The sequence below is a fragment of the Pongo abelii genome, chromosome 4 (assembly GCF_028885655.2).
Source record: "Pongo abelii isolate AG06213 chromosome 4, NHGRI_mPonAbe1-v2.0_pri, whole genome shotgun sequence".
NCBI classification, from domain to species: Eukaryota; Metazoa; Chordata; class Mammalia; order Primates; family Hominidae; genus Pongo; species Pongo abelii.
This window is the reverse complement of record NC_071989.2, coordinates 120,211,708-120,226,664: the sequence shown is the minus strand read 5'-3', so window position 1 is coordinate 120,226,664 and position 14,957 is coordinate 120,211,708. Positions and strand designations below refer to the sequence as shown.

The window sequence follows — 14,957 nt, the reverse complement described above, 5'->3', positions numbered from 1 at the left end:
ATACTGGGCTGCATGTTTATTTTCTATATATGTCGTACCTACGGACAACTCAGGGTTCTATTTCCTTTCCTTAGGAATTTATTTGGAGAGTTTAAGTAAAACATCTGCATAATTAAGTGCCTCAAATTAAGAAAAATGACTGCTGGAATTCCACGGCTTTCTAAATCCACAAGATAACACTGAGCTGCAGATCATGAATTCATCCTAAATTATTGATTAAATGTGTGTGCAGATGTAAGCATAAAAATAATACATTCCTCATTAACATGCAGCTTTGTGTTGACATTTGTGAAATCACAGGTGGTCTAGCAATCAGAGGAAATTAGCATTTTTTAAGCTTTGGAACTTTTCCTCGCCTTAAAACTGTTTGAAACTACTGGCCACGTCAGAACTTAGTTTAGTTAAAAATATGACTTTTATGGTGCTATAGAACGTTAAAATAAAGACTAAACTCTTCAATCTTTTAGGACCAATGTTAATGGCTAGAAGGTCTGATGATCTCGTTCAGATTAAGATAACATTTCTCAAGCCGGGCGCGGTGGCTCACGCCTGCAATCCCAGCACTTTGGGAGGCTGAGTTGGGCAGATCACGAGGTCAAGAGATTGAGACCATCCTGGCCAACATGGTGAAACCCCATCTCTACTAAAAATACAAAAATTAGCTGGGCGTGGTGGCACATGCCTGTAATCCCAGCTACTCTGGAGGCTGAGGCAGGAGAATCGCTTGAATCCGGGAGGCAGAGCTTGCAGTGAGCCGAGATGGGGCCACTGCACTCCAGCCTGGGTGACAGAGCGAGACTCTCTCTCAAAAAAAAAAAAAGAAAAACAAAGATAACATTTCTCTAATTCTTTTGAGATGGGAATGAAAAGCATTTCCTGTGGAATTACAATAATAGTATATTAAAAAAAAAAACATGAAAACACTCATTTTTTTTCCTGATAACTAAGGTAAGAAATTCTCCTGGCTTAAAAAGATCAGAAAATATAGAAAAGCATAAATAAAAAAATAAAATTACCTGCAATACCAGCACTCAGACATATCCACTGTTATCATTTTTTTAATGTATTGTTCATAGTCACTATCTCTCACCACTAGGCCTGATATCATGGGGTGTATGTCCTCCTGGCCACTCGTAACTTTTCTCATTCTCCCCGTGTCTACCCTGAAAGCATTCAGGTTTGAATTGCATGCCCTCACATGATACCACTCACCACTTCCGGTAGTTGTCATCAACTGCACCCTCGGTCATTTTCCTCATTCTTTTAAGATTTAGTTTCTGCTTTACTGTCACTCTCTCCAGCACTATTCTAGTACTCACATAATGGATCTTTACAATAACTTGGCTTCCACCACCCGACCATAGCCACGTAATTCCTAGGTCATACCCTTAATCAGTGGTTTTCCAACTGGGGGCAGTTTTGCTTCCAAGGGGACATTGTCTACAGACATTTTTGGCTGTCACACTGGGGAGGTGCTACTGGCGTCTAGTTGGGTAGAGGCCACAGGTGCTACTGATCATCCTACAATGCACAGGACAGCCTCCTGCAGCACAGAATTAGTATGGAAAATGTCAGTAGGGCCAAGGGTGGGAAATCCTGCTGTAACTAGAAGACAGCTGATATGCCCACTATCATACCTTCCTGAAATAAGAATAATGATCAGTAGAATAGCTTCCTAACCTGGATATTATGTAATACTTCAGACTCTTGGTTGACTGTGAGAAGTAGATCCTGGGGTATAGTCACAGCTGAAACATTATTCTGTCAGAATGGAATAACACCTTAGTGCTTTTTAATATTAGCACTTTCTCTGACAGTATCATTTAATGGGGTTAACATATTATCTAGCAAATCAGACCAACCAAATGTAGGAAAGGCAGAATCCATACAGGACACCAAGGAAGCAGTTTCTATGATTTTTAAGAAACATACAATTTTTTTTTTTTTTTTTTTTTGGCACAGGGTCTCATTCTGTTGCCCAGGCTGGAGTGCAGTGGCGTCATCTCGGCTTACTGCAACCTCCACCTCCCAGGTTCAAGTGATTCTCATGCCTCAACCTCCCAAGCAGCTGGAATTACGGGCACATGCCACCATGCCCAGCTAATTTTTTATATTTTTAGTAGAGATGGGGTTTTGCCATGTTGGCCAGGCTGGTCTTGAACTCCTGACCTCAAGTGATCCACCCACCTTGGCCTCCCAAAGTCCTGGGACTACAGGCTTGAGCCACTATGCCTGGCCTAATCTTATTCTTAAAACAAAGAACATCTACATTTAACAGTACCATACTTGGTCTGAGACCAAGATTTCATCCCTTTTTCCTTTCATGTTTTGTCTCATCCTGAGTTGATTAAAAGGTCTTTATAGACAGATCACTTTTTTCCCCCTGCACAAAGGAAAAACCATTTGGTCAACTCAGTGGCTGGAAGGTAGCTTAGTGTATTCTGTAGGTTCAGAAAGCCCTACCAGAATACCGTAGTGGTGCCTTTATGAATGGAGAAAAATGAAAGCATTAATGATATCATACACTAAAAGCAATATTGAGCCCCCCAAATGCTAATACAGATTAATCGCATACAATTCCATAGGATCAGTGGCTTTTAATTGTTATTTGTTCTTTCTTTTGGCCTATTACTAGATCTCTGTTCTCTTAAAGGGACTGATGAAAGCTTATTTTCTCACTATGAAGAAAAATCATTCTGTGTCAACAACTGCAGTGATAATAGATTTCACTGCATTCATTGCTACAATGGGAGAAATAGCTGGTACTACAGAGAGTACAAACACTTGAATGCTGACTGAATTTTTCATTCTAGGAAGTTAAAGATAGTGATATAATATCTATTCACATACTTCTTGGAGAAAAGATTTGCAGAGTCAATAGTTAGGGATGGAGAAGGGCGTAAAGAGGGTGGCAGCATGGGCCAAGGCCACAGATAGGTCCTAGCATTTGCTGGCCCAAGTTTTGTTGCAGAAATGCAACACCAGATGTAACATGAAAGATGGGTCATTGGCACAGTCTGCCATCAGGGCCATCCCACCAGTTGCTTTTTCCTTGTGGTGGTTGCTTCTCCTAGGTAATCACAGATCATGTTGGGACTTTTTAGAATCAGGATGAGTTTTTCTTTTACCATTACTTACAAATATGTGGAAAGATCAGAAACAGATGCCCTGAATCATTCTTCATTGTATAGTTACCACTGGATGGGGAGGCATATGACCCTGCAGTTCTGAGGTCTTTCATTAAATGAAGCTCTGGTTATGACTGGGTTTTATGATTTTCCTTCAGCGGCAGTAGCAGCAATTTAGCTGCTGGTGTCTTTATACTAACCATCACAATGGCTCTCCCTGTCCAGTCTTTCCTTGTCTGTTCTCAGCTGGCAAAGAAGAACTTCACAGTCTGAAAACTATTAAAGTTAGTTATTAGGTTGTGATATGAAGCATGTTTGCAGAGATGAATGTTGTTTTCTCTATTTATAGGAGAAGCCCTGATATCCAAGCAAAAGAAGAGTTATGGAAGCACATTCAGTGAGTAATAGTTTTGCTTTCTCATTGTTTTAAAACCCATGTAGTTTTAATGCAGTTGCAAGGAAGACTTCTGGTACTGAGAAGCAGCTTCAGCGTGATGCCTGCCAAAGCCATTGCCACTGTGTGGCAGGCACGTGGAGCACATGGTGGTGGTGCCTTAACCATATCAACAGCCTATCTACAGGCAACCGTGACACCTCCTCACCTTGGGTCATTTAGTCCCGCCTCTAAATGGACCTCAGACAGGCCAATAGTTTACAAATAAATACCAAGGAAAACAAATCCAGAAGAAAAGACACCCACCACAGGGGAGAGAAGCAGATCTTTTATAGGGAAATGGGGAATGGCTGGAGTCTGAATGTAGAAAAATTGAAAGAAGGCAAAAGAGCTACAGAAAAGGTTTTACCCCTTCTATTTTTCCTTGAACACGTTTAGTTTTTATAAATTTTCATTAGTTTTACTAACACTGTTTTGGGACAAGATTAGAAAGGGAAAACTCACCTGCCGATTGTGAAAGATACTAGCATTTATACCAGCACCACAACTATCATTTTCTTGCTTATTCCTTTATAGAAAGGAACTTGTGGATCCATCCGGATTGTCCGAAGAACAATTAAAAGAGATTCCGTACACTAAAATAGAGTGAGTGCCTTTGAAAATCTTCTCACGAAAGCTTTATTAGTGCTTGTGAGTAATCCATTCTAATTCTTCAATTGTGTTCCAGGCAGTGCTTTGTCTTTACATTTTAACCAAAACTAGGTGGAAAAAGTGTGCATTAAAGCTACTTATTCTACACTATAATCACTATCATCTCTTATTAGCCACCTCTTTGTACTTGGTAGGTACAAAGGGGCTTTTCCTGATTAATGTCAGTTTTAAATTTTTTTCTGAGATTCTCATTGATAAAGTTTTTTATCCATTATTTTACACCAAGAGAATTATGTTGACCATAAAACTCTCATATGAGCCCAGTCCAATCCCTGGCATAGAAGCAGCACATTGAACAGGCTTCGTGAAAGCACAGCAGGTGTCCTTAGTCACCAGTGTAAGAGGAACCGTACCTGTTGACTGTGTTTTCTGCCTTGCCAGTACTTGGTTAAGAGAAAGTGAGTGCCTTTTTTGTTTCCCTTCTGTAGCTATGCTGCTTTCCCACCACAGTTAAATAACAGGTTGGTACACCCCAGCCACCCTCTGTCCCCATCTTTAGGACAAAGATTTGAATTATTTATTTTTAATTATTAAGGTATAATTGACAAATAAAAATTGTGTATGTTTACAGTATACTACAATCTGATGTTTTAATATATGTATACATTGTGAAATGCTGAAATCAAGCTAATATATCTATCACCTCACATACTTTTTTTTTGTGGAGAGAACACTTAAGGTCTACTTTCTTAGCAATTTTCAAGTAAAGACTGAATTCTTAATGTTAGTAGCTAGGACAGTGGACCAACTTTTTCCATTAGGAATGCCATTTTGTCTGCATTATAGATTCTGTTTTCTTCCACGCTACTAAGAAGTCCACTGTGAGGAATAATTTCATTTAAAATTTGGTTGTTAAAAAATATACATACATACATACATATATATATGTATATACACACACAAATACTTTAAAGAGCTTCATTTTCACATATGGTCAAGGGAGCATTTTTCTTGTGAAATTTAAGTCACTCAGGCTTTCAAAGCCTAGAGGAGTCAAGTTCTTTTTAAAACTCTGAAAGTTGTTATTCTTTTGCGGTTTCAATATTAAGGAAGAACTCCTACTTTTCCTCTTCTGACTTTCGGTGTTTGTTCCCATGTTTCTTGGTTGCTTGTTCAGGACACAAGGTGACCCAATCCGCATCAGGCATTCTCATTCGCCACGAAGTTACCGCCAGTATCGCAGGTCCCAGTGTTCAGATGGGGAGCGATCAGTTCTCTCGGAAGTGAAGTAAGTGGGCAGGCCAGAGTACACCATCACCATCATGGCTCCAGAATAGTGCAGTCTAAAAGAACTTTACTTGCTGATGGAAATGTTTTATATCTACACTGTAGTTCTCTTCCAAATTAATTTATGATTCTAGATACTGTTCCAGTCACTAATTCTAAAACTCATTCTCTGCAGTTCAAAAACAGATCTTGTACCACCACTTCCAGTGACCCGTTCTTCGGATGCTCAGGGTTCTGGGGACGCTACAGTTCATCAGGTTAGTAAGGTTTGAAGAAGGTGTTGTATTGATGACAATTTTGAGAAGCATTTTGTGCTTTGGAAAGTTCCTTTAGGGAGGTAGGGCAGGCAATGAAACCTTAATATCATTCTGAGATTCTGTATTTTAAAAGAACGTGTAGAAATCATGGAAGGAAAAGTGCATGATCAAGAATCCTGGCACAATCTGGGAAGAGTTAGGAATAACAGGTAGAGGTAGTGGGGCAAAGCTGAGGATAACAAAGATTGTAAGACCATTTGGAGCCAGAATAAAGGAACAATTGTTTCACTAATTAAAAAGCAATAGTAACAACAGGTATTTTGAGCCAGAGAAACAGAGAAAGTGATAGACTCACATTGTTAACTGATAGCAGATGGAAGAATTACTTAAGGCCTGTTTTATTTCTGTCTTCTCCATCACAATTACTTTAATTCTGGAAATGTTTTTAAAATGTAGTTAAAAAGGAATTCAGAGACAGAACACCTAGCTGCCTTAACAAAATCACTTTAACACTTAGCTGAATTTGATAATCAGGGGAACACTGTAGCAAACATAGTTCAGGAAGGGTTTCATACTGCCTCTCATGATGTATTTTTTAATAAGATGGGAAAAAATGTGGGCTGAATAAGACAGTTGGATGGATTTACATCTGGTTAAACAACCACTGTAAAACTCTAAAAACAAAGTTGATGTGTCTGATGGGTCAGAGTCAGCCCATTGTTTGTCGTGTTGTGGTTTTCAGTGTCATTTGATCATGGATCCTTTAGAAAAGGCAGTTGTATCTACTGACTCATCCCATAAAAATGCATGTTAAGCACATGTACAGTTTTTGGACCACGTAAGAAGCCTGACACCAGCAGTATCTATCATGTGTGGCCCTTTTTGTTTTTATCAATGACTGGAGCAAGGCCTGTGCTAATTTAGGTTAGTTTCCCTAGATAGATTCTGAAATGGAGATATGCATGCAGGAAGCTTGTTGGAAAGTGCCCACGGGATCCATACTTGTTGGGGAGAAAGTCAAAGACAGGTTTGAGCAGAGGCAAGAGCTGATCCCACAGGGAACTCTAGGGCTGAGATGGCTCTTCAAATTCATCCTACTTTGAGACAAGGGGGTTGAACCTTTACACATTCACACTTACCCCATAGAAGTCACTGGGTAAGGGATGTTCTGGGAGGGGGGGTTTCTCTTCAACTGAGGGCAGTTCCTGGGGAGGGGCTCAGTTTTGAGCTACACGGCAGGCAACACTCCCAGCAGCTGGAGAATGAATGCCTCAGTCTAGAATGGAGATCTGCATGGTAAACACAGCTTCTACTATAATCTGCATAATATTTGATGAGATCAGCCTAGGAGAGCTAATAGATTGTCCAAATAGACGATTGTTTTAAAGTTGACAGTACTTTTTCAAAATTATATTCATGATTAAGTTTAGGCTTTGCATTCTGACTGACCTGAATCATTTGTGTTTCATCTCTGCATACTACTTGTGTAACTTTAATACTGCTAAACTTCTAAGCCTCAATTTTTATCCAGTGTAGATAACCTACCTCCTAGGGTTATTGTGATGATTAATAAGCAGTTATCTTTTGGTGTTTTTTTTTTTGGTCTTAAATTTTAGTTGGTTTCAATACAAGTAGTAATTTTTATTTCCACTCAGGAATTAAAAAACTTACACATATTCTAAGTTGGAAGAATAGCTTTCACTTTGCGGGACACAGGAACTCACATGCATCTTCTGATCAGTGGCACTGATTCTCAGCCTGTCTCTAGGACAGTCTTGATTTTGAATTCAGTAAATATCCAGTGAGCCCATCTAAGGAGTGTGGAGCACTGGTCTGAGCAATCAGCAAACCATGGCCTAAGGGCCAAATCTAGTCTGCTGCCTTTGTACAGCCCAGAAGCCAGTAATGGTTTTTACACCTTTAAAGGGTTGTTTAAAAGCAAAACAAAATAACAGTAACACGTGACACAAACAGGATGTAGTTTACAGTCTGGCTGTTTATAAAAAAGTTTGATGACCCTAGCCTAGACCTGGAGGCATAAAAGTAAACAGTTAAAACAAATAGGAGTATGCATTACAAAGAAATGCCTGAGCTAGAGAAGCAACAAAGTGACCTCACTTTACATGTTTAGGGTGGTCAGAGAAGGCCAGCTCAGAAAGTGGCATTTAAAGCTGAGACCTGGCAGGTGAGGAGTCAGCCATGTGAGTGGCCGCAAGGCTGATGTAATCAGTGAGGAATATAGGGAAAATGCTGACTCTGGAGAGGGCCTGGGTATTTGAGGAGCTGAAAGACTAACATGCAGTGAGCATGAGGGGAAAGGCAGATAACACAGGGACTTAAAGGCTGTGGAAAGCGTTTGGATCTTACTGTTTTATTCCAAGTGCTAAAAGGAAGCCACTCATCTGGCTGCCATGCGGAGAAGGGGCTGGAGTGACCAATGGAAGCTGGAAACGTCCATTTCCTAATACAACTTTAAGTTCTAATTTCCATCACAATGCCACCAGAGTTCTGGCAGTGACCTGCCTTACACCTCACCTTGCCTTTTCACGCAAAGGCTGCTAAGAATGAATGGGGGAAGAATAGCAACTTAATTTCTTAAGGTCTGCAGAGTGGACAGATTCAATCCTAGACAAACTTACAACATAGTACTTATTTCAGGTCCTCTCCTAGCACTTTTTTCTGCTAATTCTTCTGCTATATTCTCCTCTCACATTCACTGGTGTCCTCTTCCCACCTCTGGCTATCTAGAAATCTTCCATCCCAAATAGATGGGTTCATGCTTCCCATGATAGGCAGAATAATTATTCCATCAGTGCTTTTTGAATGTCAGTAAAACAAATTAAGCCAGTCATAGGAACAGATTAAAGGTAACTGCATTTTAAAAGAAGCATTTATTTTTTATTTTTATTTTTTTTAGCTCAAACACATCTCAAAATAGATTGGGACAGTGTAGCCCATTATTTGTGGGAATATACATTTGGGGAAGGAAATATGCTTGCCAGCCTGATACACTGACAATGTTAGACCAGCTCCTGGAAGTAAGAGGAGGAGGGGTTTGCATAAGGAGTAGTTGTTAGTGTCATTCTCAGAGCCTCCACCTCTGATGATGGGCGATGTGTAAAACCTAAGTTTTACAAAGTAGTGGATGTGGTGCCCAGGCTCTGGTAATCAGCTGCCCTGTTTCTCCGCATGAGACAAATGATAGGGGCTCACAAGACATTGTTCCATTCATTGACTACTGAAAATATAATCAGGGGATTATAAATTGCCTCCAACTCTCCATCACTATCCTGTTTGGAAGAGTGAGAAGGTTGAGAGCCTGGTTTGGGAATTGTTAACAAAAGTAATGACACTGATTTGGGTGAATTATGCCTAATATTCATGAAAAAAATCATTATGCATGTAAATGTCAGACTAACTGTGTATATTAAACAAAGTTTGTATTTAAACTATTTTAAATACACAACTATTTAGAGGGAACATTTATTGAATAGCTTTTGGTATTATGAAACTTTTGAATTAACTCAGTAGCTTAAATTTAAGAGCAGCTTGGTTTCTGATGTAATCAAAATACTTCATTTGGCTGTTTTCTTCTGAATCTTTCTATATTTTTCAAATGTATTTTATTTTAGAGAAGAAATGGGTCTAAAGATAGCCTGATGGAAGAAAAACCTCAGACATCTACAAACAACCTGGCTGGAAAACACACAGCAAAAACAATAAAAACTATACAAGCTTCCCGCCTCAAGACAGAGACTTGATCCTGATGAAGGGTCAAGGGTAGGGGTGGGAAGGTTATGTGCGCCACTGGTACTTTTGAAACTGTGAAATAGATACCTTAATTCAGATCTCAGACCTGCGAGTATTTCTTCAGCATGAGAAAATACAGTATCTTTTGCTTCTTTTTTTTGAGATGTTATTACTCTGTCACCCAGGCTGGAGTGCAGTGGCACCATGTCAGCTCACCACAACCTCCACTTACTGGGTTAAGTGATTCTCCTGTCTCAGGCTACCGAGCAGCTGGGATTACAGACGTGCGCCACAACACCCGGCTAATTCTTTTTGTATTTTTAGTAGAGACAGGGCTTTGCCATGTTGGAGGCTGGTCTCGAACTCCTGACCTCAAGTGATCCATCTGCCTCAGCCTCCCAAAGTGCTGGGATTATAGGCATGGTTTAACTACAGTACAGTTGTGCTGAAGGACCTTTTTGTTTTAACTGGAAGAATAAGTATTTTGTAAAAATTCACTTGAAACCACATTTTCGTTTCTGGAACAGGATAGCAATCATTCATTTCTGTCTTGTGTCTGTGTCCACCACAACCAAGACCAGATGCATCTGATGAACATTCTGGAATTCTGAACTGCAGCTAGCCTGCTGTGCAATAGTACCAGTGGGAGGACATCTTCCCAGCGCTGGGCTGGTTCTCAACTAGTGCCCAGATGCAAAAGGACTGAGGCATCACTTTCAGACTGCAGATATTTTTATTCATATAAAGTTCTTTATAATACTGTATTTTGTGGTGTTAAGTTCCACCAGTTATTTACAAATGATGTAAAAAGCTTTGTTTTTAAGTGTTGTTAATTTCTAAAGTGTTCTTGTGTTTTCAGAAGTCTAAGTGGATTTCAGTTGATCTCCCACCCCAAACCTCAAATGATCCATCTACTCTGCTTGGCCATCTAACTCACCTGCTCTCACCAGTGACTATTTTGGACCTTTCCTCTCCATAGATGACTTTGCAATCTACAGGGAAAATACTTATGCAGGACATCTTATATCTCCCCCTTACCACGTACAGTTCTCTCCACAGCTGCCAGCAGCCCTAACCTTTTTGTCTCTCCACCTGTGCTTTGGATGCTCTTCTCCCAGCCTTTTCAGGATCTTTGTCTGTCCTTCTCCTATATTAATGTATTCAATTATTCTCTCAGCTAGATCCTTGCTACTTGGTTTTAAATTTAAGACTAAGATTAAACAAAATTATCTTTCACAACCACAACCACCCCCCCAGCAACTAAGATTTTCCTCTCATTCTCAGCCAATTTTCTTGCAAGGAGTATCTTTAGTCATTGCTCTCAATTCATCTAATCCCTATCTTAAGCTTTATCTCTAACATGGATCTTTCCCACTACTCCACTAATATCAATCACTGTGTCACTGAATCCCAGGGAGAATTTTTAGGACATTCTTTTGCTTCTTTAATATAATCCTATTTTGCTCCTACCACTGACCATCCTTTCTGGCTTATCATGCTTTACCTTGCCATTAATTAGTGGAGTTTCTCAAACTTCAGACCCTAGGCCCTCTTTTTCTACCCCCAGCAGATCTCATTTATAGCCATGGCCTTAAGGTTTATTTCTGTAGTTTAGACTACTGAGTAATGTGCTACTGCAAAAAGAACACTTGGATTTCTCAAAGGTAATTTAAGAATTCAACTGTTTAAATGCTGCTCCCCAGCTGAATCTAGGATCATTATGCTCATCAGTGTGCAAGCTGGACACCTAGCAGTTATGGACACCTCCAGTATTACCAAGTATAGTTGGCTGTGTCATCAAACTATAAACAATCTTATTTCACTAATTTTACTAGTCCAAGCTGGTCTCTCGTCTAGACAACAATAAGCAACCTAGTTCAACTACCTTTTCTTGCAAATCTGATTTTCCACCATGGATTTATCTTGCTTTAATAAAGCCAGAGGGAGCCTGAAGTGGTCTGGCTTCTTTACCTACCTCTTCAGCCTCATTTTGTAACACTCCCACCTCCCATAATAGCCATCTTACAAGCCTCAGTAAGCAATCAATTCTAAAACAGGGCACTGAAGAGGGAAAGCAGCCAAAACTGTCTCAAAAGTAAGTGGACTAACGGTATCTTTTTTCTAGCCCAAGCCTCTGTATATGTCATTCCCCCAATTTTGCCTTGTGAAAAATATGACACATACCTTTAGTCTCAACTGTTTCTCAGGTTTCCCTAAGAAAATCCTATCATGGAACTCATCTCATAGTGAAGTTTTACATTTGTGATGACATTCCCTCCACTCAGCTATGTTTCCAAAGGGAAGAACTGTGTTGTGCTCATCATCGTGTTCTCAGCTCCTAGTACAGTGCTTTCAATAAATTTTTTGAATACCTGAATACATTATTTGTTGTTTCCTGCAAAGCAAAGGCAGAAGATATGCCAACATTAAATGTACAATTTAGTTGGAGGAAAAATACGCATTGAGTGCAGCAAAGCACACCTCTCACTAGAAATCAGTCTAGTTCTAGCCATGATTTTTGAGTCACTGGAAGAAGGTACATTTCTCTTTGGGCCAAACACAAGCTATTGTAAGGCTATTCATTATGGTGACAGCAGTGAATACTGATCAAAAAAGAACCCCTCCTCCCTTATAACTTTTTAGAAATAGCTATTTCTGGCAGTTAATCACTTAAAACACAAATGCCAAAGTGCATTAATATATTTATTCACATCCTCACTGTCTTAAATGTGTATTTACAGACTCCAACAGGCAATTATGTCAGTACTCCTCAGACTCCCAGAAATTTCAAATGATTCAAGCAACTCTTGTGAAGATCAAATTTTCAAAATCCTCACCAAGGACATCCTAAGAGAAAAAATAAAGTACTCAATTCGACAGCAAATATTTTTGTATTACATTTTAATCAAGAACTTGGTAATTAATATGCCTGCGATTTCACAAGCTTTTAAAAAACTCAATTACTACACATAAAAACAAATGTTAAGAGATGCAGAATGCCAGTACTACGCGTATTTATTTCTCTGGGCTTCTCGGGAAGTATCAGCAAAACCTTCCCAAAAATAAGCTGTGGAGGCTGTCCCATTTATTAACTCAACTTAATAGCTACAGACAGAGCAACACTACGAATGTACCACTAACATTAAAACTCACTAGAGAAGGAACCCCAATTTAAAAGGTGATAAAAATTCCCATTACAAAGCGCTTTAAGACATATCACCCTACCTTAAGGTCACCTTTATGCTCCCATATGGTATTCAGCTAGCAGCAGTCTACACTTCAGGCATCCATCTTCCACCTGAACAAAAATTAAAACTGGCTAAGAGAAACCACACACTTAAGGCTGGCAGGGTCAAGATCACGCGTGTAAACGTAAAAGCAACTGTTACTTATGCAGCTCCTACACCAAAGATACCAAATTTAAGGGCCGGAAAAGGCTGCAAAGCGTTTAATTTACGCCTTTTTTGACACCACATTCACTAGTTTCCAAAGTGAATGGGCAACACAAAGGCTGACCCTGCGTGAGGTCGGCTTTATGGCATAAGGTTGCTGACTGGCTGACAGTAATCCCGATTACAGCCTAAAAACGAACAATACATTTCAGAGAAATTTTCTCACGATTTAAAATCCACCTTAGTAATGAAAAGTGAAATGCGATGCGTTTTAAATGGCGACTGGGTCTTGCACGAACTTGAAAACTCACCTGCAGGGTAGGTGATCGCTCCCGACGAGCACCGCACGTGGAAACAGCCGTAACCAGGCACTCTGCTTTTAAGTTATTTTACACGGGGGCAGGGCAAGCATAAAGTCAGTTATACGGTAGGGCCTTTTCACTAACGAAAATAAAACCAGGCTTATCTGGAGAACTCCCTGGCATAGTCGATGATCTAAACACAAATCCACGAAGCTCCCGGTTTCGAAACGTGGGAACGCAGGCCTGAGACCAGGCCGCTGTCCTTCAGGCGTTCACAGCCCCGGACACTTCGGACACAGTCCGGCCGCCGCAGTTGACTCCCCAGATTCAGGGTGGCCGCGTTCCCCCGCCCAGCGCCCCTGCGTGAGAGACCACGCGGCCACAGCCACGCGCCATCCCAGAGGACCCAGAGCAAAAGCCACACCAAGCTCGCACCAAAAGGAAGAAAGAACACGCTGCCGTCCCACAATGCTTTTCTACAAGTGGAAGGACCCACTGTCCGAGGGCGCCAGGGGGGAGCGGGCTGTACCATCGGCCGCTGCGCTCCTGCGAGACGCCGCCGTGTGGCCCGGAGGGAGAAGTGCCAGTGAGGGACCGAGGGCCCTGTCACCAAGGGAAAGAGGAGCCTGGGTTGTCAGCCTGAGTCACCTCTGCGGTTGTGTAACCAGTTCTTTCCACAGAGGAAGTTTCCAGACATCCCCCCACCCGACCAGGGTCAAGAACATATGGTCAGTGCTGGCAGCGGCAGGAGCCCAAAGGACTTTAGACCACGTGTTTTGGGACCCGACAGAATTCATGTCTCCAGCTGAGGAAGAGTAGGGTCATTCATTCCAAAGATATTTAGTCAGCACTTACTATGCTCCAGGCCCTGGCCTGAGTGCCTGGGAATCAGGTGTGGGTGAGCCAGGTAAGGTTTCTGTGGTACATTCTGCTTGGGTGAGAAGGCCACTGACCAGGTGAGCCCGGATGCTGAAATTCTACAATGTAAGTGCCAGGAGGGCAGCAAAAGAGGGTCATGCCCTAGAGTAGCGCTGTCCGATGGAAACAGTGTGAGCCATGAGTGTAATTTTAAATTTTCCAATTGCCACATAAAATGTAAAAAGAAGGCCGGGCGCAGTGGCTCATGCCTGTAATCCCAGCACTTTGGCAGGCTGAGGCAGGTGATCACCTGAAGTCAGGAGTTCAAGACCAGCCTGGCCAACATGGCAAAACCCCGTCTCTACTAAAAATACAAAAATTACCCGGGCTTGGTGGCGGGCGCCTGTAATCCCAGCTACTTGGGAGAATGAGGCAGGAGAAATCGCTTGAACCTGGGCAGGGTGGGGGCAGAGGTTGTGGTGAGCCAAGATCATGCCACTTGACTCCAGACTGGACAGAAGGGCGAAACTCTGTCTCAAAAAAAAAAAAAAAAAATTAAAAAGAAACAGGTCAAATTAATTTTAATAATAACCCAACATATTTTAAATATTTCAACAGGCAATCAATATGGAATTATTAATAAGATATTTCTTTTATATCTACGAAGTCATAAAAATCCGGTGTATATTTTATACTTCCAGCACATTTTGGTTCAGACTAGACATATTTCAAGTGTTCAATAGCTCATGGGGCTAGAGATAGGAAGACTGGAGGTGAACTTTGAGCAGATGTGTGAAGGCGGTTATACAAGATCTGGGGACAGCAGGCCTTGGCCAGTGTGGCTGGAGTAGAGTAAGGAGTGCAGAGTGACAAGATGCAGCTGGAGAGCCAGGCAGGAGCAAGGCACTTAGGGCCTTGTCACATAGGGTAAGGTATTG

At 41.1% G+C, this 14,957-nt stretch overlaps 1 protein-coding gene and 1 non-coding gene across 4 annotated transcripts in view; one reads left to right on the top strand and one right to left on the bottom strand.

Annotated features, from left to right (window-relative positions):
• EPB41L4A (erythrocyte membrane protein band 4.1 like 4A) overlaps window positions 1-13,199 on the top strand; it is a 263,496-nt gene extending 250,297 nt beyond the window's left edge. For 2 of the 3 annotated variants that reach the window (XM_024247207.3, XM_054555814.2), the window contains exons 19-23: window positions 3,478-3,525; window positions 4,099-4,167; window positions 5,351-5,461; window positions 5,636-5,717; window positions 9,350-13,199. In XM_024247207.3, the coding sequence (XP_024102975.3) occupies window positions 3,478-3,525; window positions 4,099-4,167; window positions 5,351-5,461; window positions 5,636-5,717; window positions 9,350-9,478 (439 nt within the window). In that variant the 3' untranslated portion in view covers window positions 9,479-13,199. Of the gene's footprint in view, window positions 1-3,477; window positions 3,526-4,098; window positions 4,213-5,350; window positions 5,462-5,635; window positions 5,718-9,349 lie in introns of those variants that run through there. The other variant, XM_054555815.2, reaches the window with a different exon arrangement.
• LOC112133622 (small nucleolar RNA SNORA13) lies at window positions 12,848-12,980 on the bottom strand. Its single transcript, XR_002915253.3, has one exon. It is a non-coding gene; the product is annotated as a small nucleolar RNA SNORA13 (small nucleolar RNA).
• Window positions 13,200-14,957: the final 1,758 nt, after the last annotated feature.